The following is a 25,767-nucleotide window of genomic DNA, read 5'->3' as shown; positions in this document are numbered from 1 at the left end:
CGTCAGCAGCAGATCAAAACTCTTGAAGCCAGTAACCGAGAACTCGAACAGGAACTGCAGCACTTCAGTCAGCTCGACGGGAATCTTCGCAGCCTTGAAGGTGAAGTCAACGCCATCCTGCCTTACATCGCAAGTGCTGTCATTGGAGTCGGGAAGATGAAGGAAACCTTCGACTCTATTCAGCAAAACTTAGGAAGTGCCATTGCGCTAGCCAAGGAAGCCAAGACAGAGGCTGAAATAAAAAATGTGCGGTACTTCATCTACAATGAAATCGATGACATCAAATGCAGCTGGGAGAGTGCAAGGAATAAAATTGTTTTAGTTGGTAAATGTAACTGATATCTTACATTTCTGCGATTTAAGTACTGTACATACTGTTTCTTACTCTATTGTTATAATGATAACAGCATCTGAATTTAAGTTCTTTGTTGTTTACATTAATGCTTGTTTGTGGTAAGTGTGTTAATATCATGAGCTGATTCGTGTCTTGGTTGTTATTCATCATTAACTACGCCCTTGTTTTATAATATATAATATAAAATATTTTTTAACATTCATCGAACTGATTTAATTTATTGAAAACTTTATATTTGAGACTATGGAAAAAATAAAAATAATTGTTTTTAGAAATTAAATCTAATTACCCTGAAGCAGTTGTCAATTTGCACTGTATGGAAAAATATGTAGCAGTAAATGACAAAAGAACTGAGACTTTCTCAGGCGGGTGAATTACGAATGAAATTAATCTATGTAATAATTGAGTGGTCGAGTTTCCTTACAACAGTGTTTGAAGTTTAAAAAATGAATAATTTGGTTGGCAGACCTTTGATGTGCAAAATTTTGCCAATTCTCATATTAAAAAGAATAAAATATTGAACCCCCTCTAAAATCTCTTTTCAATTCTGTGCTATTTTAGGCTTTATCAGTTTTAGCTTTTTTGGCCTAGAAGATTATCGAAAATGTGAATCAAGTCATTATCAGTGTTGCCGGAGACCTGGGTCTGATCAGGAAGTATGTGATCAGTGAAATAAGAAACTGGATTCTGGCAAAAATGTCACTAAATAGCCCATTTTGTTCTGGTCCCTGAATATCCACCAATATCTAGAGCCTAGGTAATTTCTTTCTCCAGATGCTTGAATAGTCTGCATTTACCAGAACGTATCCTGCTAGGATCCTCATCCTTATTATTCTGTCAGTAATATTTCAGACGATTTACTCCAGGAAAAAAGTTCCAACACTTGGAGCTCTTGTTAGCATCGTTTGATTCTGCCAACCACGATTGACGTCAGTGGTATTGTTCGCATGGACTACTTTAGTTTTCTAAATTTTTTTCTCTGTGTAAATAGTTGCTGTATGGAGACATAACTTCACTGAATTGTTCAGTAGCCATTTGATATTCTATTTTCGAATACTATTCCTTTTGTCGGTTACAAGAATTTCATTCATGGAAGCCTACTTTGCATAAACCTTTCCGACAAGATTACTTGTTAATTTTGGTAATAACATGAATAATCACGTTGATGGAATAGTTCATGTTAAAGGTTTCTCACTTCGTTTTACCCATCAACAACACACTTTTGGATAGCGTCAGAAATTAATCCCCAAGAATGGAAGATGGCTCATATGCACTTAAGAATGAAATATATTTTCATAATTCTTTCCTTTGACAGAGAACATCGTTTAAGTGAAGAAAAGTCGGAGGTTAAGAATAAAGGGGGTTTCACACGGTCAAACATGGTCATGAACACGTTTGACAACATGATGTTTGAGAGTATGTTTGAACATGTGAAAGGGGTAAACATGTTGGACCTACGTGTTTGAATGAGTTCGTTTTAAAGTCTGAACGTCTGAACAAGCATCAGTCTCCAACCGTCATACTTATTCAGTTCTCGAGGTGGTAACATCTTTAAGCAGCTCCTTCACTGACAAAGAGACTTTGCTATTTCCAAGTAAAATTACAACATGAGTGATGTGTGCGCTGTTAAAGACAAAGAAGGAGAAGTTACGGTTGATTTCAAAGAAATATATAGGAAACACCAAGCACTGTGGCTTGAACGTGTAAAAGCTCTTCAAGCTTGAACGTGTAAAAGCTCTTCAAGCTTTTACACGTTCAAGCCAAAGAGATAGAAAACCTCAGTCGGCACGAAGAGGAGAAGGAGCAACATGTCTCTTACCCAAGACAAGGTGATGGCAATTGGGTTAGTGATTGCGCTCAAGGAAAAGAACAAGAAGCAGTAAAAGTGACCATAAAGCTGATTAACATCATCTACCCAATGCCAAAGAATAAGTAAATAAATAAATAAATAATATATAAAAAATAAATAAACAATTAATAACAATTAAGTAAAAAATAAGGTAAAATACATAGACAGATATATACATAGATAGGTGTAAGGACAACGCTTATTCATAATTTTCTCTGTACATAATTCATCATTCGCGTTGTTCTTACTTCCCCCTGAGAGACATTCAGCGGGCTTTCCGTCAGTGTATAAAGCTTGTATAACCACATATTGTGTACTTTTATATTTTGTATTTTATGTCTCTAAAGAAACACAAATCGGGTCTCGCCGACCCACTTTTACTCTCTCGCGGGTCGGTGACCACATTTCCGTCCGCATGCTGTATATTTATATTTCCCTTGACTGTAATAAAAATCAGTACACTTCTACCTGCCTCTTTGTCAACCTCTCACAACTGGTGACCTCCCGGTTTGGACGGTGACCCAAGCGGTTTTGGCTCAGCCATTAAGGGACTCACTACCGCCGCTCACCTTCAGAGATCTTTAACGGACTCATACGGCGCCTCAGTATAGATCTCTGAAAGCTCCTACCGTGGAAATAACCAACGCCTCTAACGGACTAAATACGGCATACCTGCCCAAGGTGTGTTCAGGCGTTTCCTCAAACGGTTTGGCCCGCCATTCACGACTCTGTCGACCGTTTTTGTGAGAGAGGACAATGGGCGCAAACAGTACCTCGCGGGAAACCCGGGCCTCCCCCGCCCCAGCGACGGACTCTGACACAGCGGCCGCTCAAGCTGTCAAATTGCCCCCCTTCACAACGGCTGACCCGTCTTCCTGGTTCTTCCGAGCCGAAGGGCAATTCCGGATCGCGGGGCTCACAAACAAAGTGCTGCAGGCTGACCTCGTCACAGCGGCTCTCCCGACAGAGGTGCTCGGCCGAATATCTAACTGGCTGACCGGTCGAGCACGAATCGGACTTGTCACACTCGACGAGATAAAAGAAAGGCTCTTGACAGCCTATTCCGTGCCTATCGCTGAAAGGGCCGCCCGCGCCCTCGACCTAGTCGCGAACCCCATGCGCGGCGCCGACACCCAAGATGCCTGGGACACTGTGATGGGCCTCGTCCGTCTGCCCGAAATAGGCCCCGACGGAAAAAAGGTAGAGATCAGCCTGAGCCGCGAAATATTCCTGCGGCAACTCGAGCCGGACGTCCGAAAGCAGCTGACCGACGCGTACACCCTAGAGGACGACGAACTACTAGAGAAGGCAAAGAAGCTGACGTTGTCAAACAATGCCGCGAAGCTCGCCGCCCCCCCCGATCCTCCGTGTGCCTGGCCGCAGAGAAGGAAGAAGACGACGACGACCCAACGCAAGAGATCGGTGCCGTATCCCAAGGGAAGTCCTCCCACACGCAGCGAGGTGAAAACTCCTGGTGCCGCTTCCACCGGAGGTTCGGGAGATTCGCCAGGAGGTGCGAAAGCCCTTGCACCTTCCAACAGTCAAAAAACGACGACGGCAAACAAAACCAAGGCCGCCCGTGGCAACGGCCGCGTCGGAACTACACACCGTAGGGTTCTACGTCCGCGACGCGATCTCCGGCCGGAGGATGTTGGTGGATACGGGGGCAATGCACTCGATATTCCCGCCGCCGCCCGCACCATGTCTCCTCTAACACAGGTCCTGAAGGGGAAACCAAAGGCCCTAACGTGGGAGGCCGAACAAGAGAAGGCTTTCAACGAGACGAAGAGGGCCCTCGCCAGAGCGGCGACATTATGCCACCAAGACCCTGCTGCACCTTTACGCCTCACCACCGACGCCAGCAACGTCGCCTGCGGGGCTGTCCTCGGAGGGCAGGTGGTCCAGGGCGAGCCCCAGCCACTCCGCCTTCTACAGCAAAAAACTATCAGCCGCCGACGAGTACAGCACGTTCGACCGCGAACTCCTGGCAGTGTACCAAGCAGTGCGACATTTCCGCTACCTCCTCGAGGGCTCCCCTTTACGATCAGGACGGACCACCTCCCTTTGGTACACGCCTTCACCAAGGCGGGCGACGCTTGGTCAGCGAGACAACAGAGGCACCTAGCAGCCATCGCAGAGTTCGGTTGGCACCATCCAGTACGTGCCTGGCGAGAAGAACCCCGTGCAGACGCCCTATCGAGGATAGAAATCAACGCCGTGCGTCTCGGGGTCGACTACGAAGACCTCGCCCGGGAACAGGCTGCCGACCCGGAGACTGCCGCATACCGCACTGCTATCACCGCCCTCAAGTGGGAAGACGTGCCTTTCGGACCCGCAGGCATGACGCTCCTCTGCGACATCAGCACGGGCCGCCCGCGCCCGCTGATCCCAGCCTCCCGAAGGAAAGCCGTGTTCGACGTCATACACGGACTCTCGCACCCCTCGGGCCGGACGACGGTGCGCCTCCTGACGGAGAAGTTCGTCTGGCATGGAATTCGGAAGGACTCCCTCGAGTGGGCCAGGACCTGCGTGCCTTGCCAAACTAGCAAAATCAGTCGGCACACGGAATCAGGCGTGGGGAAATTTCCGCAGCCGAAACGAAGATTCGGCCACATCCACATAGACGTCGTTGGCCCCCTGCCCCCGTCGGAAGGCGCCAGGTACCTCCTGACGGTAATCGATCGCTCCACCAGATGGCCCGAGGCAACGCCGATGTCGGAGGCGACCACGAAAGCATGTGCCGAAGCACTCCTCCGCCAGCTGGATCAGTCGATTCGGAGTGCCAGACGAAATCACGACAGACCGCGGACCAGTTTTCCTGTCGGAGTTGTGGACTGCCTTGGCCCGCCTAATGGGAACGTCGCTACATGCCACCACCGCCTACAACCCAGCAGCTAACGGCATGGTGGAGAGAGTCCACCGTTCGATCAAGGCTTCCCTGATGGCGCGCTGCACCGACGAAAATTAGAAGAGCCAACTACCGTGGGTCCTCCTCGGTCTCAGGACTGCCCCGCGGGCAAACGGCGAGGCATCACCCGCGGAGAAGGTATACGGGGAGCCATTAACAGTCCCTGGCGAGTTCTTCCCGACCAATGCCGACGACGCTGACGTCTCCATCGCCAGGCTTCGGGAATCCGCCGGGAAGTTCACGCCCTGCGTCAAAACCTTCTCCGACAGAACCAAACGTTTCCTCCCGAAGGCCCTATCATCGTGCAAGCACGTCTTCGTCAGGGACGACGCCCGGCCGCCCGCCTCTAACGAGACCCTACCGCGGTCCCTTCCGCGTCCTACGACGCACTGACAAGGCATATCTCTTATCCATCAACGGTCGCGAGGACTGGGTCACAATCGATCGCCTGAAACAAACCAGCCTTCATCATGACGAGGACCTCGCAGACGCGGATTCCACAGGGCGCCTCAATCTTCCTCGGAAAAAAGCGACTCCTTCGATCGCCAAACCTCCTAGCCGTAGCCGCGGCCGCCCTCGAAAGACGGTCGAACCCCCCGAGGATCACCTCAGGGGAGGCATCCCGTCCCCGGAAAACCCCGAGGATCTACCACAACAACTAATATCACGCACCCGAGGGCGCCTCCGCCGTCCAGCTCGCTTCCGCGAGTGACTACCCGAAGTACAAAGAAGTCAGCCAACAATCATACCTAATTATTGTCTTAGGGGGGGAGTATTTGTAAGGACAACGCTTATTCATAATTTTCTCTGTACATAATTCATCATTCGCGTTGTTCTTACTTCCCCCTGAGAGAGCATTCAGCGGGCTTTCCGTCAGTGTATAAAGCTTGTATAACCACATATTGTGTACTTTTATATTTTGTATTTTATGTCTCTAAAGAAACACAAATCGGGTCTCGCCGACCCACTTTTACTCTCTCGCGGGTCGGTGACCACATTTCCGTCCGCATGCTGTATATTTATATTTCCCTTGACTGTAATAAAGATCAGTACACTTCTACCTGCCTCTTTGTCAACCTCTCACATAGGTATATATAGATAGAAACATAAGACGATAAAACCATACAACTCACCTCTTCATCAACACAATCCAAATTTGATGTACTTTCTCTTGGCAACTCTTGGTCACAAATGAACATCAAGTCTTCCAAATACCAGAGAGTGTGTGTGTGTATATGTCATCAGGTGATTTGCCAGACTTCTTGGAGCTTTCAAGTTTTACTAGTTCTCTTCTGAAGGAATTACGAAGACAGTTGATTTTTTTGGTCGCATCCTGCCGTGTGCACTGAGGGTCAAGTTCTCTTAGTTTTGCATGTCATTCCTCGATACCCATATTTCTTATACCCCTTTCACACGTTCAAACATACTCTTAAACATCATGTTGTCAAACGTGTTCATGAACATGTTTGACCGTGTGAAACCCCTTTTAACAATGGTATCAAATGGAATTTGTAGGAGAAATGCGTCTGGTATAACAAAGACCATGCTTTCAGAACGACTGGCGGACTCATTATAACCAACGTAGGAAACAATTATTTCATTTTCATTTAGAAATCGTCAGTTTCGAAGAATAATGAAACTTCCAAAGTACCGTAAAACATGAGATTGGTTCTTTCCGTAAATGTTGCCTTAAGAACTGAATCAGAATACATAAAAAGTAACTTTTACGCAGAAGAAGTGAAAGATTAACTACTAAAACCCCAGTGTATAAGTCAAAGGCGTTCACTGATCATAGGTTTTTTAAGTTGTGAACTGGTTTTATCCCATTCCTTCGGGGGTTTTCCTCTCGTTTCGTATTTAAGGACGGCAGCGGAGGCACCGGGTATCAGTGTCCCTCGAGTCTCAGGCAAGCAGTACGGGACAAGAGAGAGAGAGAGGACCAGCCGTTGTGACGGACTTGAAGCGCTCAATCATCTTTTGCAATTGTATGTAGTAACGTGGCATTTAGTGGCCGGGGAATAAATTTGGGATATAATACGAGTATCAAAAGGTGGAAATTAACTCTGAAGAAATAATCGTATTTATATTACATAAAAAATGACAATTTCAGTTGTTTTAATGGTTCATTAAGTGACCATAATCTCATGGAGAATAGTAAAATGTACACCGTCATGAGCTGGATTTCTACACAGTAAAAATCGTCATATTTGGTAAAAGAGGTCAATCTTTTGGAAAGTTGTCATAAATATTTGGCACCGATTTTACACGATTCATCTTGAGAATCTCCAAGGGATAGAGCCACCCATTTTAGTCACCTCGTATTAACTTTATTCAGTAAATAATATCGCGCTTCATCATATTGACAAAAGTGTATTGCAGCTTACTCGTAAACAAATGGAGCACAAATTGCTGCTGAAAAACCAGTGGATTAATCCATTTCTCTTTTCCCTGGACAGAAGCGCATCAAAATGGAGGCTGTCTGGGCGGCCCTGTTTCTCCTGCTGCAGATGACGTCTGCTTTCAGTGAGTCTGGGTTCTTTGTTTTTTAAAATTTTTGTATACTTCCTCGGCTATTCTATCTCTCTCCATCCTTTATCTTTATCTATATAGGAATTATCCCTTCTTTTTAACAACAGATTCGTCTGTTTTCCTAGCTGACTATCATAACAGAATTCTCTTTCGCATCTGTTGAAGGGACAGATGTTTTATCATGACTGTTATATGAACATTGAAGTTTCACCAGATTTAGTTTTGTTTTATGAATAGTACGTCATAATCGTTACTAATAATGATTGATTCGTAGTTTTTAAGATAAAATATTACGATAAATTTGATAAAAATAACACGGATTCGACATTTTTCAAATACATATTTAAGAAATGGTAGTATCCCATAAGGCTAATTTTTTTCTGCTAGTATAGTGGTAATGAAATTGTTACATATTCACATTTCTTTGATAGAGTGTATATATATATATATATATATATATATATATATATATATATATATATATATATATATATATATATAGCAAAGTTAAACACTGTATCCGTGTTCTAATATGTTGTAGGAAGCCCACTAAAATTTGCAAAAAATTGAAAGTTTTATTTAAGTTTTCGGAGTGTACATTCTCTCCCTCTTTCAGAAAGAGAAATAAAAGTTACAAAAACTGAAAATCGCTGTTTTCAGTTTTTGTAACTTTTATTTCTCTTTCTGAAAGAGGGAGAGAATGTACTCTCCGAAAGCTTAAATAAAACTTTAAATTTTTTCCAAATTTTAGTGGCCTTCCTACAATATATACATATATATAAATATATATATATATATATATATATATATATATATATATATATATATATATATATAGATATATATATATATATATATAATATATATATATATATATATATATATATATATATATATCTATATATATATATATATATATTATATATGATATATATATATATATATATATATATATATATATATATATATATATCTATATATATATATATATGTTAATTTTGTGACAACGTAGTTAAATTCTTATATAACATGTAAAAATTAATTTATTATACGAACATTAATATGTGTATAAAGAAATTTAATTCACTTACCCGGGATATTTTATTTTCCACTGAACATACTTATATAACTTTTTCTTCTGTAGGCGTAATGGGCTATATTCCATCGCAGTCCTCCATACACTCACGCTCAAAACGTTCTGAGGGACACACTTGCAGTCCAGAACTTGTGGACAATTTGGCCAAAACTGCAAAGGAAACTTGTTCCCAAGTGGAGGTTGTCGACAATCATATTAGCAACATCCAGGCCAGACAAGAAGTGCCAGTTCCATCTTTCGCTGACCGCCATGGCTTCAAAGCCATCCTCGGTCAGTACAACGGAGACCTCAAGACGGCGCAAGGACACTGCCACCTTTGGAGGGATGGTGACAATGTTGTTGCTTCTCTGAAGCAGGTGGTCGTAGCTGCACAGGAATTTGAGCCTAAGTTCATTGCAGAGTTGGATAGGAATCAGTCCAGGATTAAGAATATTCTCGAAAATCGCAAGGATATTGTAACAATGGAAGCTACAGTTGCTGTATTGCAAAAGTCTGTATCAGAGGCTAAAGAGGCTATCAAGGCTACCAAATTTCAAGAATTAATTTCATATCTCGAAAATGTTATCAGAACCAAAGAAGAGGAAATCAACACCACGATGACTGAACATAAAGCCCTAGTAAGACTTCCACTCGCTGAACTTGTGGAATATCTTGAATTTGTGAAGGCCGGAGCTGTGGATATTGGAACCAAAGCTAACGCTGCCAATACCAAGATCACCAGCTTTAGAGAAAATCTCATTAGGGATGCCGGTGCCTTTAAGAGACATCGCACAAACGCCCAAGATGGAATTGCTAAGCTACACCAAGATAAACAAAACAACAAAAATATTATCAAGAGCGTCCAACAAAGCATCAACAACTTGAGAGGAAGCATCGACCAGGAAAACGCCCAGATCGCCTCCCTTCATGCTCAGATTGCGCAGGCGCAGAGTGAGATCAGGAAAATTGAAGATATCATAGGAAGACTCCCGAAGGGGACTGGTCTATTCCATAACTTACTCAGGAAAGCCAAGGAACATTACGCCCGACTGGCCGACGAAAGCAGACATCTCGTTGCTGAGGCCAATCGTCAGCTCCAGAACCTCCAGGCTCATATCGCTTCACGTAACCAGGAGATCAATCGCCATCAGCAGCAAATCAACAGCCTTGAAGCCAAAAACCGAGAACTTGAACAGGAACTGCAGCACTTCAGTCAGCTCGACGAGAATCTTCGCAGCCTTGAAGGTGAGGTCAACGCCATCCTGCCTTCCATCGCAAGTGCTGTCAGTGGAGTCGGGAAGATGAAGGAAAACTTCGACTCCATTCAGCAAAACTTAGGAAGCGCCATTGCTCGAGCAAAGGAAGCCAAAACGGAAGCTGAAATAAAAAATGTGCGGTACTTCATCTACAATGAAATCGATGACATCAAATGCAGCTGGGAGAATGCAAGGAATATAATTGTTTTAGTTGGTAAATGTAACTGATAGCTTGTATTTCTATGATTTCAGTATTAATTACCTTATAAATATTATTTATATCATAAAGATAATAGATACTGAATATAAGTTTTTTTTAGTGTACCATAACGCTTACGGTATATTAATCTTAATATCATGAGATGATTCGTGCCATGGCCAGTATTCATCATTAACTACGTCTTTGCTTTATAATATATAATATGATACATTATCGACCATGCATCGAACTGATTTCATTCACTGAATACTTTATATTTGAGACTGAGATGTTATGGTTATCAAGTGTCAGTATTAAGCTCTGAAAATTTAAAAATCAAGATTTTTTTCAGAAATCAAAGTCTAATTGACCCTGAAGTTGTTCCTTTTGATTTGCAGTCTATGAAAAAGTTTTTTATCAGCGAATGACAAAGGATTAAAGACGCTCTCAGGCGGATGAATTCGATATGAAATAGATATAAGCAATAATTGGGTACATGGGCTTCCTTTACGAATGTTTTTTGGAGTTTGAAAAATGAATAATTTGGTGGGTAGACCTTCTATGTGCAAAATTATGTTAATTTCCATAAAAAGAATAAAAAAGACTGAACCTCCTCACAAATATTTTTTCATTTATGTTTTATTCTAGTCTTTAAGAGTTTCATCTATTTTGGTCTAGATCAGTGGTTCCCAAACTTTTTTCTGTCATTTCCCCCTACACCCAGTTCAACCTTCTGGTGATTTCCCCCGTCATGTGTATGAGGGAAAGAGTAGTTAAAACACACTGTGACTATTTACTAATTTATTTTTCAAATGTACAAATATACTGATAAACATATAGTTACAGAGTGAAGTGGATAGAAAGCGGTTAGTAACAACTAACCGCATAGCCATAGAGAGCGGTTAGTAACAACATGAGAAAATCCATCTGAGATATTTTCAGTTAGTAGGTAGTGTAATTATTTCCTCCCTAGTAGCTTCAAATTTTCCCCCAGGGGGAAATTTACCCCAGTTTGGGAACCACTGGTCTAGATCATCGGAAATGCGAAACAAATCACTGTCAGTCTTGACAGAGATCTAGGTCGGTTCAAAAAGTGGTGTAGTCCAAGGCATAAGAAACTAGATTTAACAAAAATGTCCCTAAATAGCCCATCTTATATTGGTGCCTGAATATATATCAATATCTAATGCTTATTACGATTACCAGGTCATTTCTTTCTCTGGATTCTTGAATAGTCTTCATTTACCAGAATGTATCCTACCAAGATCTTCGTGTTGTATTCAAGCTTCATTACTCAATTAAGACTTAAATTAAGGGAAAGTTCCACATGGTAGTTGTAAAACCTGCTATGCTGTATGGCACTGAAGCAGCAAGTATGACAGACAGAGGATAAATAAAGGGAATGTTAAGATGGATATTTATTGAAACGAGGGAGGACAGGGTTAGGAGCGAGTATAAGAATAAGAGGTTTAAAAATTTTGGTGAAATGATCCAAGAAAGTGCAGGATGGGAGACTGAGATGATACGGACACCTACTGAGAAGAGTTTAACTGCTGGGTAGAACAAGACGAGGAAGACCAAGAAACATTCTGACCTCGAGTTAAAGAAGCCAGATCTCCTACTAAAAGAAAGAAAGAAAGAAAGAAAGAAAAAAAGAAAGAAAGGAAGAAAGAAAGAGGAAGAAGAAGAAGAAGAAGACGAAGAAGAAGAGGACGGCGGAGAGACTGTGTCAGGGAGGACTTGAGAGAGAAGCGACTTCACCAAGCAGAAGATTACCACAGTGGTAGATGGGAGTGGATCATCCTAAACGACGACCCCGTACAGAAGCCGAATCTTGCAGATGAAGATTCTAATATTAGCACCAAATTTATTATGGAAATGTCTTATTGCTCTTAGCAAATACCCTTCTAAATTATATATGATCAGTACACTTTATACACATCAATATAATACTGTATATCCTTCAAAACAATAATAATGTATTCTCACTCATAACAGGTATTTCTGCAGTATTTATTCTAAACTGTCGAGTCTAATCTATATAATGCCTATCAGATGCATTTGTGGAAGTTTTTTTTTCACAGATCTTTCTAATTCTTCCCCTACTTTCTTCAATATATCTTCATTGTCCCCATACAACGTTGTATCATCTTTTATCATCAAATACTCCTCATTCTGTTTATGATCTATTTAATTTAATGCAGCAGCCTTGCACTAACATGGAGACATGAAACAGCCAAGTCTTTTGTTTAACTTACTCTAAAATATCGTTTAAAGCTATTATTCTTATCATATTTAGTCAACTTTGCATTTTTATGCTACTGTCATTACAATTGAAAGTATAACTAATTATGAGTATTTTGATAGCATAACAACGAATATTTTGGTGGAACTTTATCTAAGTTTTTATGTGACTTGTATAATGGTATCAAATGAAACATTTGTACGAGAAACGAGTCTGATATAGAAAGATTATATTTTCACAGTAACTGGCAGACTGTCATAATATATAACATAGTAGAAATCTTTAATTTTTTTTCCAGATTCGTTTAATTCAATGAATAATGAAAATCCCAAATTACATTAGAACATGAGACTGACTTACTATCATTACTGTTGCTTTGAGAACTGAATCAGAATAAAGAAAAGTAAACTGTAACACATAAGAAGGTGAGAAATGATACAGTAAAATCCCAGTCTCTATGGCGTTCCCTGAATATGCGCTTTGTTTAACTTGGGAGCTGGGATTATCCCATTCCTTCAAGGGTTTTCCCCTCGCTGCGTATTTAAGGACGACAGCGGAGGCACTCGGCATCAGTCTCTCTCGAGTCCGAGTGTCGTGCAGCAACAAGACGAGAGAGAGACAGGGAGAGCGAGAGGCAGACAGGACGACTAGGAACTGCGACGGACTCGAAGCGAGCCATCATCCTTCGTAATGGTAAGTAGACTGCCATCTAGTGGCCAGGAGGTAACCTCGCTCTCTGATATTAGTATCAAGTGGTGAAAATTAACTGTGAAGATATAATCGTATTGGCATTAGAGTAGAAATTACATTACCAAATGCTTTATATATATCTTTAAATAACTATATTTTCACGGAAATGAGTAAAATGCATACTGTCTTGTGCAAGATTTATACAATGAAAATGATCATAATTAGTATTAGCTGTAATTCTCGTAAAAAGTCCCCATAAATAATCGACAATATGTTAATGCAGATCTTAAGAATCTCCGAAGAATATACTATGCTATATTTCAGTTACCTCGTATTAACCACATTCATCAGTAGCCAACGGAATTTATTGAGGGAGATGTACATTGCAGCTTCTCGTAAACGAATGAAGAAAAAAAAAAAGCTGCTGAGAAACCAGTGGATTAATCCATTTCTCTTTTCCCTGAACAGAAGCGCATCAAAATGGAGGCTGTCTGGGCGGCCGTGTTTCTCCTGTTGCAGATGACGTCTGCTTTGAGTGAGTCTGGGTTCTTTGTTTTTTAAGAATTTTTATATACATCCTTGGCTATTTTCTCTCTCTCTCTCTCTCTCTCTCTTATCTCTCTCGTCTCTCTCTCTCTCTCTCTCACTCTCTCTCTCTCTCTCTCTCTCTATATATATATATATATATATATATATATATATATATATATATATATATATAATATATATATGTATGTATGTATGTATTCATACATATATATATCTCAGTTTTCCATATGTCCTCATCTTTGTTTATAAATGAATTATCCATCCTCTTTGACAGCTGATTCATTTGTTTTCCTAACTGACTAACTTGACTTTTAAGATTTAGATTACTGTGATATTAAAATTCTTATCTATTCTAAGCTAAATTTTTACCAAGAAAATATTCGAATATTATACAATATAACTTGACTCTTCGTTAATCTCGGACTTTTTAGAGGAATTTAGAATGAATCTTTAAGTATTCTTTAATATCTCAACATTTACTTGGCTGTATGTTCTTTTATTTATATGGCAGAGTATATATAGTTTTGTCACATCACAGCATTTTTATACAAACAATGATATATATAAAGAAATTAATTTACTTACCTGGAATAATTTCCACTGAACATATATAACTTCTTCTTTTGCAGGCATAATGGGCCATATTCCATCACAATCATCTATACAGTCACGCTCAAAGCGTTCTGAGGGACGCACATGCAAGCAAGAAGTTGTAGACAATCTGGCCAAAACTGCAAAGGAAACTTGTTCCCAAGTGGAGGTTGTCGACAAATACATCAGCAACATCCAGGCCAGACAACAAGTTCCGGTTCCATCTTTCGCTGACCGCCATGGCTTCAAAGCCATCCTCGGTCAGTACAACGGAGACCTCAAGACGGCTCAAGGACACTGCCACCCATGGAGGAATGGTGACAATGTTGTCGCTTCCCTGAAGCAAATGGTCGTGGCTGCACAGGGATTCGAACCGAAGTTCACTGAAGAACTTGTTAAGAATCAAGCTAGGATTAAGAATCTTCTCGAAAACCACGAAGATATTGCAGCAGTGGAAGCCGCAGTTGCTGCATTGCAGAAGGATATAGCAGAGGCTCGAGAGGCTATCAAGGCTACAGAAGTTCAAGCAGTGATTTCACATCTGGAAAGTGTTGTCAGCACCAAAAGAACAAGAAATCAACACCATGATGACTGAACACAACATTACTCAAGGAAGACGCGAATTGGCTGAACTAGTGAAATATCTTGAGTTTGTGAAGGCCGGAGCTGTGGATATTGAAAACAAAGCTAATGCTGCCAATACCAAGATCACCACCTTTAGAGAAAATATCATTAGAGATGCCGGTGCCTTCAAGAGACACCGCACAAATGCCGAAGAAGGAATTGCTAAGCTGCAGCAAGAGAAACAGAACAACAATAATGCCATCAACAGCAACCGACAAAGCATCAACAACTTGAGAGGTAGCATCAACCAGGAAAACTCCCAGATCGCCTCACTTCATGCTCAGATTGCGCAGGCGCAGAGAGAGATCAGGGAAATTGAAGATCGCATCAACCGTAATATGAGGAAAGTGTCGAAGAAGAGGAGATTCGGAAGGTGGTTCCGATTCGTCCCAGTCGTTGGATGGACCATTGGAAACAAATTCTATAAGGATGCCAAGCGAAGAGAAGAGCAACTGGCCAACGAAAAGAGACATTTTGTTGCTGAGGGCAACCGTCAAATTCAGAACCTCCAGGCCCATATCGCTTCACGTAACCAGGAGATCAATCGCCATCAGCAGCAGATCAACAGCCTTGAAGCCAAAAACCGAGAACTCGAACAGGAACTGCAGCACTTCAGTCAGCTCGACGGGAATCTTCGCAGCCTTGAAGGTGAGGTCAACGCCATCCTGCCATCCATCGCAAGTGCTGTCAGTGGAGTCGGGAAGATGAAGGAAACCTTCGACTCTATTCAGCAAAACTTAGGAAGTGCCATTGCACGAGCTAAGGAAGCCAAAACGGAAGCTGAGATACAAAATATGAGGTACTTCATCTACAATGAAATCAATGACATCAAATGCAAGTGGAATAGTGCTAAGAATAAAATTGTTTTAGTTGGTAAGTGTAACTGATACTTACATTTCTGTGATCTTTCTTCATTAACTACTTTCTTGTTTCATTCACCGGAGTGATTTAATTTATTAAAAACTTTATATTTGAGACTGAGATGTAAAGGTTATTATGTGTCAGTAATAAGCTATGAAAACAAATAAAAATGGATTTTTAAAAAAATCAAGTCTAATTACCCTGAAGCAGTTGTCAATTTGCACTGTATGGAAAAATATGTAGCAGTGAATGACAAAAGAGCTGAGACTTTCTCAAATTAATCTATGTAATAATTGAGTGGTTGAGTTTCCTTTACAACAATTTTTGAAGTTTAAAAAATGAATAATTTGGTGGACAGACCTTTGATGTGCAAAATGTTGCTAACTCTCACAAAAAGAATAAAAAGAAAAAATAAAAGATTGGACCACCTCACAAATATCTTTCGATTTTATATCATTTTCGTGTTTGTGGGTTTCAGTGTTTTTGGTTTAGATTATCGAAAATGTGAATCAAGTCAATATCAGTGTTGACAGAAACTTGGGTCTGATCAGGAAGAGTGTGGTCAGCGAAATAAGAAACTAGATTCTGGCAGAAATGTGACTAAATATCCCATCTTATTCTGGTCCCTGAATATCGACCAAAAGTTAGTGATACTACGATTCCCAGGTATAATTTCTTTCTCTGGATGTTTGAATAGTCTACGTCAACCAGATTGTATCCTGCTAGAATCCTTATCCTTTATTCAAGCTCCTTTGCCTGAGGATATTCTGTCAGTAATATTTCAGACGCTTTACTTCAGAAATGAAGTTCCAACACTTGGTTGGCGTCAGTGGTATTGTTCGCTTGGACTACTTTAGTTTGTCTGATTTTTCCTTTCTAAATAGTTGTCGTTTTTAGAAATAACTTCACTGAATTGTTCAGTAGCCATTTGATATTCTAGTTTCGAATACTATTCCTTTTGTCGGTTACAAGAATTTCATTTATGAAAGACTATTGTGCATAAACCTTTCTGACAAGATTACTTGTTAATTTTCGTTAGTGACATAAAAAATCACATTTGATGAAATAGTTCATGTCTAACGTTTCTCACTTCGTTGTACCCATCAACAAAACACTTTTGGCGAAGGGGGTCCATTTCGGCTTCAGTACAATAGGTTACTTCAATATGTAAATGTTGCTTAAGGAATCATCAACTGTGGGAGGTTGAACGATGGCGTCAGAAACTAATCCCCAAGAATGGAAGACGGCTCATATGCACTTAAGGATGAAATTAATTTTCATACTTCTTTCCTTTGACAGAGAACATCGTTTTAGTGAAGAAAAGTAGGAGGTTAAGAATAAGACCCGACCAGTACGAAATCATCCATTATCTATTGATATCTATGACTTATGTGACTTGTAACAATGGTATCAAATGGAATTTGTAAGAGAAATGTGTCTTGTATAACATAGACCATATCTTCAGAGCGACTGGCGGACTCATTATAACCAACGTGGGTAACAATCCTTCCATTTTCATTTAGAAATCGTCAGTTTCGAAGAATAATGAAACTCCCAAAGTATTGTAAAGCACGAGATTGGTTTCTTTTCGTAGCTGTTGCCTTAAGAACTGAATCAGAATACATAAAAGGAAACTTTTACGCACAAGAAGTGGAAGATTAACCGCTAAAATCCCAGTCTCTAAGGCGTTCACTGATTGTATGTTTTTCTTATGTTGTGAACTGGTTTTATCCCGTTCCTTCGGGGGGTTTCCTCTCTTATGGTATTTAAGGACGGAAGCGGTGTCACGGGGTATCAGTGTCCCTCGAGTCTCGAGCAAGCAGCTCAGGACGAGAGAGAGAGGAAAGGACCAGCCGCTGTGACGGACCTGAAGTGCTCCATCGTCTTTTGAAATGGTAAGTGGACTTGCATTTAGTGGCCAAAAAATAAAACTTGGTATATGATATGAGTATCAAATGACAGTATCAGTTGTTTTAATGCATCATTAAGTGACCATAATCTCATGGAGAACAGCAAAATGCATACCGTCTTGTGCTGGATTTCTACACAGCAAAAATCGTCATATTTGGTAAGAGGTCATTCTTTTAGAAAGTTGTCATAAATATCTGGCACCATTTTTACACGATTCATCTTGAGAATCTCCAAGGGATGGGGACACTCATTTCAGTCACCTCCTATTAACTTTATTCAGTAAAAAATATCGCGCTTCATCATATTGACGGTGATGTACTGCAGCTTACTAGTAAACGAATGGAGCACAAATTGCTGCTGAAAAACCAGTGGATTAATCCATTTCTCTTTTCCCTGGACAGAAGCGCATCAAAATGGAGGCTGTCTGGGCGGCCCTGTTTCTCCTGCTGCAGATGACGTCTGCTTTGAGTGAGTTGGATTCTTTGTTAAGGATTTCTCTCTCTCTCTCTTCTCTCTCTCTCTCCTCTCTCTCTCTCTCTCTCTCTCTCTCTCTCTTCTCTTCATCTTTGTTTATATAGAAATGATCCCTTCTTTTTAACAATAGATTCATCTGTTTTCATGGCTGACTATCTTCACTTTTAAATAACGTTAAGTTTTCTATGGCCTCTCTTGAAGAAACAGATATTTTATCGTTGAAGTTTCATCAGATTTCGATTTTGTTTCGTGAATAGTACGTCATGATAAGTAATTAATGATGACTGATTCGCTATTTTTAAGATAAAATACTTTGGAAAATTTGTTTAAAAAAATTAATTGGTCTCAGATTATCTAAAGGACATCAGAAGGAATCTTTTAGAATTTTTTAACAGTTCGACATGTAGTTGGCTGTATGTTCTACTTATTTATTTAGTAGAGGATATACGTTCATATGTATTTATGTACGTACTATATATATATATATATATATATATATATATATATATATATATATATAATATATTGTCACATTATAGGTAAATTTTTATATAATATTATAAAAATTTGTATAGTGTACAAAAATTAATATATATATATATATATATGTATATATATATATATATATATATATATATATATATATATATATATAGGGAGAAATTTAATTTACTTACCTGGAATATTTTATTTTCCACTGAACATACTTATATAACTCCTTCTTTTGTAGGCATAATGGGCTATATTCCATCGCAGTCCTCCATACACTCACGCTCAAAGCGTTCTGAGGGACACACTTGCAGTCCAGAACTTGTGGACAATCTGGCCAAAACTGCAAAGGAAACTTGTTCCCAAGTGGAGGTTGTCGACAAATATATCAGCAACATCCAGTCCAGACAACAAGTTCAGGTTCCATCTTTCGCTGACCGCCATGGCTTCAAAGCCATCCTCGGTCAGTACAACGGAGACCTCAAGACGGCTCAAGGACACTGCCACCCATGGAGGAATGGTGACAATGTTGTCGCTTCCCTGAAGCAAGTGGTCGTGGCAGCGCAGGGATTCGAACCGAAGTTCACTGAAGAGCTTGTTAAGAATCAAGCTAGGATTAAGAATCTTCTCGAAAACCACGAAGACATTGCAGCAGTGGAAGCCGCAGTTGCTGCATTGCAGAAGGATATAGCAGAGGCTAGAGAGGCTATCAAGGCTACAGAAGTTCAAGCAGTGATTTCACATCTGGAAAGTGTTGTCAGCACCAAAGAACAAGAAATCAACACCATGATGACTGAACACAACATTACTCAAGGAAGACGCGAATTGGCTGAACTAGTGAAATATCTTGAGTTTGTGAAGGCCGGAGCTGTGGATATTGAAAACAAAGCTAACACTGCCAATACCAAGATCACCACCTTTAGAGAAAATCTCATTAGAGATGCCGGTGCCTTCAAGAGACACCGCACAAACGCCGAAGGGGGAATTGCTAAGCTGCAGCAAGAGAAACAGAACAACAATAATGACATCAACAGCAACCGACAAAGCATCAGCAACTTGAGAGGAAGCATCAACCAGGAAAACGCCCAGATCGCCTCACTTCATGCTCAGATTGCGCAGGCGCAGAGAGAGATCAGGGAAACTGAAGATCGCATTAACCGTAATATGAGGAAAGTCTCGAAGAAGAGAAAATTCGGAAGTTGGTTCCGATTCGTCCCAGTCGTTGGATGGACCATTGGAAATCAGTTCTATAAGGATGCCAAGCGAAGAGAAGAACAACTGGCCAACGAAAAGAGACATTTTGTTGCTGAGGGCAACCGTCAAATTCAGAACCTCCAGGCCCATATTGCCTCACGTAACCAGGAGATCAATCGCCATCAGCAGCAGATCAACAGCCTTGAAGCCAAAAACCGAGAACTCGAACAGGAACTGCAGCACTTCAGTCAGCTCGACGGGAATCTTCGCAGCCTTGAAGGTGAGGTCAACACCATCCTGCCATCCATCGCAAGTGCTGTCAGTGGAGTCGGGAAGATGAAGGAAACCTTCGACTCTATTCAGCAAAACTTAGGAAGTGCCATTGCACGAGCTAAGGAAGCCAAAACGGAAGCTGAGATACAAAATATGAGGTACTTCATCTATAATGAAATCGATGACATCAAATGCAAGTGGAATAGTGCTAAGAATAAAATTGTTTTAGTTGGTAAGTGTAACTGATATCTTACATTTCTGTGATCTAAGTGCTGAATTTCAAGTACATATTGTTTCTTACGTTGTCGTAATGATGATAGAATCTGGATTTAATTTTTTTTTTTATAGTTTACATTAATGCCTATGGTACCTGTGTTAATCTTAATATCAGGAGCTGACTCGTGTCTTGGTCGTTTTTCTTCATTAACTACGTCCTTGTTTCATTCACCGAGTGATTTAATTTATTAAAAACTTTATATTTGAGACTGAGATGTAAAGGTTATTATGTGTCAGTAATAAGCTATGAAAACAAATAAAAATGGATTTTAAAAAAATCAAGTCTAATTACCCTGAAGCAGTTGTCAATTTGCACTGTATGGAAAAATATGTAGCAGTGAATGACAAAAGAGCTGAGACTTTCTCAGGCAGGTGAATTACGTATGAAATTAAACTATGTAATAATTTAGTGGGTGAGTTTCCTTTTCAACAATTTTTGAAGTTTAAAAAATGAATAATTTGGTGGGCAGACCTTTGATGTGCAAAATGTTGCTAATTCTCATAAAAAGAATGAAAAGAAAAAATGAAGGATTGAACTACCTCACAAATATCTTTTCTTCGATTTTGTATTATTTTCGTGTTTGTGGGTTTCAGCGTTTTTGGTTTAGATTATCGAAAATGTGAATCAAGTCAATATCAGTGTTGACAGAGACCTGGGTCTGATCAGGAAGTGTGTGGTCAGCGAAATAAGAAACTAGATTCTGGCAAAAATGTCACTAAATAGCCCATTTTATTCTGGTTTCTGAACATCCACCAATAGCTAGTGATACTACGATTCCAGGTAATTTCTTTCTCTGGATGTTTGAATAGTCTACGTTTACCAGATTGTATCCTGCTAGAATCCTTATCCTTTATTCAAGCTCCTTTGCCTGAGGATATTCTGTCAGTAATATTTCAGACTCTTTACTTCAGAAATGAAGTTCCAACACTTGGTTGGCGTCAGTGGTATTGTTCGCTTGGACTACTTTAGTTTGTCTGATTTTTTTTCCTTTCTAATTAGTTGTCATTTGTAGAAATAACTTCACTGAATTGTTCAGTAGCCATTTGATATTCTAGTTTCGAATACTATTCCTTTTGTCGGTTACAAGAATTTCATTTATGGAAGCCTGTTTTGCATAAACCTTTCTGACAAGATTACTTGGTAATTTTCGTTAATAACATAAAAAATCACATTTGATGAAATAGTTCATGTCAAACGTTTCTCACTTCGTTTTACCCATCAACAACACACTTTTGGCGAAGGGGGTCCATTCCGGATTCAGTACAATAGTTTACTTCAATATGTAAATGTTGCTTAAGGAATCATCAACTCTAGCCATTGTGGGAGGTTGAACGATACCGACAGAAATTAATCCCCAAGAATGGAAGACGGCTCATATGCACTTAAGGATGAAATATATTTTCATAATTCTTTCCTTTGACAGAGAAAATAGTTTAAGTGAAGAAAAGTCGGAGGTTAAGAATAAGATCCGACCATTAAGAAATAATCCATTATTTATAGTTATCTATGACTTAAGTGACTTGTAACAATGGTATCAAATGGAATTTGTAAGAGAAATGCATCTGGTGTAACAAAGATCAAAGTTTCAGAGCGACTGGCGGACTCATTATAACCAACGTGGGTAACAATCCTTCCATTTTCATTTAGAAATCGTTAGTTCCGAAGAATAATGAAACTCCCAAAGTACCGTAAAACACGAGATTGGTTTCTTTTAGTAACTGTTGCCTTAATAACTGAATCAGAATACATAAAAGGAAACTTTTACGCACAAGAAGTGGAAGATTAACCGCAAAAATCCCAGTCTCTAAGGCGTTTACTGATTGTATGCTTTTTTTTTTTTTTAAGTTGTGAACTGGTTTTATCCCATTCCTTCGGAGGGGTTTCCTCTCGTTTCGTATTTAAGGACGGCATCGGAGGCACGAGGTATCAGTGTCCCTCGAGTCTCAGGTAAGCAGTACAGGACGAGAGAGAGAGAGAGAGAGGAGAGAGAGAGAGAGAGAGAGAGACCAGCAGCTGTGACGGACCTGAAGTGCTCCATCGTCTTTTGCAGTGGTAAGTGGATTTGCATTTAGTGGCCAAAAAATAAAATTTGGTACATGATATGAGTATCAAGTGACAGTATCAGTTGTTTTAATGCATCATTAAGTGACCATAATCACATGGAGAACAGCAAAATGCATACCGTCTTGTGCTGGATTTCTACACAGTAAGAATCGTCATATTTGGTAAGAGGTCATTCTTTTAGAAAGTTGTCATAAATATCTGGCACCATTTTTACACGATTCATCTTGAGAATCTCTAAGGGATGGAGACACCCATTTCAGTCACCTCGTATTCACTTTATTCAGTAAATAATATCGCGCTTCATCATATTGACAAAAGTGTATTGCAGCTTACTAGTAAACGAATGGAGCACAAATTGCTGCTGAAAAACCAGTGGATTAATCCATTTCTCTTTTCCCTGGAGAGAAGCGCATCAAAATGGAGGCTGTCTGGGCGGCCATGTTTCTCCTGCTGCAGATGACGTCTGCTTTGAGTGAGTTGGATTCTTTGTTAAGAATTTTTCTAGACTTCTTTGGCTATTCTCTCTCTCCTCTCTACTCTCTCTCTCTTCTCTCTCTCTCTCTCTCTCTCTCTTCATCTTTGTTTATATAAAAATTATCCATTCTTTTTAACAATACATTAATCTGTTTTCAAGGCTGTTTTCATTAATCTGTTTTCTATGGCCTCTCTTGAAGGAACAGATATTTTATCCCTGAAGTTTCATCAGATTTAGATTCTGTATATATAGACATACATACATACACACACACACACACACACACACACACACACACACATATATATATATATATATATATATATATATATATATATATATATATATATATATTGTCACATTATAGGTAAATTTTTATATAATATATAAAAATTTGTATAGTGTACAAACATTAATATATATATAGAGAAATTAAATTACTTACCCGAAATATTTTATTTTCCACTGAACATACTTATATAACTTCTTCTTTTGTAGGCATAATGGGCTATGTTCCATCACAGTCCTCCATAAACTCACGCTCAAAGCGTTCTGAGGGACACACTTGCAGTCCAGAACTTGTGGACAATTTGGCCAAAACTGCAAAGGACACTTGTTCACAAGTGGAGGTTGTCGACAATTATATTAGCAACATCCAGGCCAGACAAGAAGTTCCGGTTCCATCTTTCGCTGACCGCCATGGCTTCAAAGCCATCCTCGGTCAGTACAACGGAGACCTCAAGACGGCTCAAGGACACTGCCACCCATGGAGGAATGGTGACAATGTTGTCGCTTCTCTGAAGCAAGTGGTCATGGCTGCACAGGGATTCGAACCGAAGTTCACCGAAGAGCTTGTTAAGAATCAGGCCAGGATTAAGAATCTTCTCGAAAACCACGAAGATATTGCAGCAGTGGAAGCCACAATGGCGGCATTGCAGAAGGATATATCAGAGGCTAGAGAAGTTATCAAGGCTACTCAAGCTCAAACAGTGATTTCACATCTGGAAAGTGTTATCAGAACCAAAGAACAAGAAATCAATACTAAGATGGCAGAACACAACATTACACAAGGAAGACGTGAATTGGATGAACTGGTGAAATATCTTGAGTTTGTGAAGGCCGGAGCTGTGGATATTCAAAGCCAAGCTAACACTGCCAATACCAAGATCACCACCTTTAGAGAAAATCTCATTAGAGATGCCGGTGCCTTCAAGAGACACCGCACAAACGCCGAAGAAGGAATTGTGAAGTTGCAGCAAGAGAAACAGAACAATAATAATGCCATCAACAGCAACCAACAAAGCATTAACAACTTGAGAGCAAGCATCACCCAAGAAAACAGCCAGATCGCCTCACTTCATGCTCAGATTGCGCAGGCGCAGAGAGAAATCAAGGAAATTGAAGATCGCATCAACAGTAATATGAGAAGGGTGACGAAGAAGAAGAAATTCGGAAGATGGTTCCGATTCGTCCCAGTCGTTGGATGGACCATTGGAAATCAGTTCTACAAGGACGCCAAAGAAAGAGAAGAGCGACTGGCCAATGAAAAGAGACATTTTGTTGCTGAGGGCAATCGTCAGATCCAGAACCTCCAGGCCCACATTGCTACACGCAACCAGGAAATCAATCGCCATCAGCAGCAGATCAACAGCCTTGAAGTAAAAAACCGAGAACTCGAACAGGAACTGCAGCACTTCAGTCAGCTCGACGGGAATCTTCGCAGCCTTGAAAGTGAGGTTAACGCCATCCTGCCATCCATCGCAAGTGCTGTCAGTGGAGTCGGGAAGATGAAGGAAACCTTCGACTCTATTCAGCAAAACTTAGGAAGTGCCATTGCACGAGCTAAGGAAGCCAAAACGGAAGCTGAAATACAAAATATGCGGTACTTCATCTACAATGAAATCGAAGACATCAAATGCAAGTGGAATAGTGCAAGGGATAAAATTGTTTTAGTTGGAAAATGTAACTGAATGTAAGGTACCTGTCCTTAAATGATAAAATTAAGATTTGTTCTGAGACATTTATTTAATGCAATATGTTCCTACTGTCACTTATCTAAGTCAGAGTCTAGTCCTTGTTTTCAAATATGTACAAAAACACCAAGTACTGAATTGCTTTCTTGCCTCCTGCTGGTTCTCTCAGTGCATTAGTCACGTGATCCCTGTGATAGTAAAGCATATTTTCATAAGCTTTCGAAGGTGACACATACACCAACTGAAACTGGATTGTGCCTGTCCTGGGTCTTTCACTGTCACGCTGTTTTGTTAAATGTTTTCTTAACGGTAATGGATTTTTTTAAAATTGAAAAATGTGGAAAAGTCAAATTTGTCAATGTTTTGCTTTAATAAACAAATAAAAGAAAAAACATCTCATTCCTGAAGCTATGTTTGATTTATACACTTAAGACTTGCATTTATACTATACTTCTGAAACTGCAGATACTAAAGGTAAATATATGCCAAGGATCTTACCTGGATAAAGACAAAATTGATAAAAAAAGGTTTTGAGCTTCCGTTTTGGTAATTTACGGATGGAGCTCACATAATGAAACCAGATACTTAGAAACACTGGGCTTTTCTTCATGTTTCGCTTTTTATTTTCTTTATTCTTATTAGGTGTGATGATTAATTAACACCATTTAATGTTCGTGCCTTTATGCTATGCATGAAACATATTTTTTTCTCATATTTTGGGTATTGATAGTCATATGATCTAATTTTCTACAATGATTAAGGTGAATCCGTTTGTTTCACTGCAGTAAAGGTTTCCTATAACAAGGCATGATCAGACCTCCAGCTTACTCGGGGGCACGTGCTAAAATCTACGGCCAAATAGCACATTCTATCACCACTGAAAATTACAATAAATACTTTATATTT

At 40.0% G+C, this 25,767-nt stretch overlaps 3 protein-coding genes across 7 annotated transcripts in view; all 3 read left to right on the top strand.

Moving 5' to 3' along the window:
* Positions 1–889, top strand: part of LOC135223458 (uncharacterized) — a 3,738-nt gene extending 2,849 nt beyond the window's left edge. For both annotated transcript variants that reach the window (XM_064261887.1, XM_064261880.1), the window contains exon 3: positions 1–889. This exon is cut by the window's left edge and continues 1,131 nt beyond it. The gene's annotated coding sequence lies outside the window, so the exon portion shown is untranslated.
* Positions 890–6,974: 6,085 nt separating this feature from the next.
* On the top strand, positions 6,975–20,620 carry LOC135223439 (testis-specific gene 10 protein-like). Of its 4 annotated transcripts, XR_010316505.1 has the most exons (5): positions 6,975–7,097; positions 7,569–7,635; positions 8,786–13,109; positions 13,575–13,641; positions 14,285–15,917. XR_010316505.1 is itself a non-coding variant. In XM_064261837.1 (3 exons), exons 1-3 carry the CDS (start codon positions 13,107–13,109, stop codon positions 20,316–20,318), a joined length of 1,542 nt encoding a protein of 513 aa, XP_064117907.1. In that variant the 5' UTR covers positions 12,974–13,106; the 3' UTR covers positions 20,319–20,618. The 4 variants fall into 4 exon arrangements, 3 of the variants coding, with proteins under 3 accessions (XP_064117907.1, XP_064117900.1, XP_064117917.1); XM_064261837.1 differs by lacking the exons at positions 6,975–7,097; positions 7,569–7,635; positions 13,575–13,641; positions 14,285–15,917 and adding exons at positions 18,044–18,110; positions 18,847–20,618 and having other exon boundaries at positions 12,974–13,109; XM_064261830.1 differs by lacking the exons at positions 6,975–7,097; positions 7,569–7,635; positions 8,786–13,109; positions 13,575–13,641; positions 14,285–15,917 and adding exons at positions 17,502–17,626; positions 18,044–18,110; positions 18,847–20,620.
* Positions 20,621–22,348: 1,728 nt separating this feature from the next.
* On the top strand, positions 22,349–25,260 carry LOC135223454 (uncharacterized). Its single transcript, XM_064261865.1, has 3 exons — positions 22,349–22,401; positions 22,817–22,885; positions 23,387–25,260. Exons 2-3 carry the CDS (start codon positions 22,831–22,833, stop codon positions 24,856–24,858), a joined length of 1,527 nt encoding a protein of 508 aa, XP_064117935.1. The 5' UTR covers positions 22,349–22,401; positions 22,817–22,830; the 3' UTR covers positions 24,859–25,260.
* The last annotated feature ends 507 nt before the right edge of the window (positions 25,261–25,767 follow it).

The sequence above is a fragment of the Macrobrachium nipponense genome, chromosome 20 (assembly GCF_015104395.2).
Source record: "Macrobrachium nipponense isolate FS-2020 chromosome 20, ASM1510439v2, whole genome shotgun sequence".
Taxonomy (NCBI): Eukaryota; Metazoa; Arthropoda; class Malacostraca; order Decapoda; family Palaemonidae; genus Macrobrachium; species Macrobrachium nipponense.
This window is presented reverse-complemented; position numbering and strand designations above follow the sequence as displayed.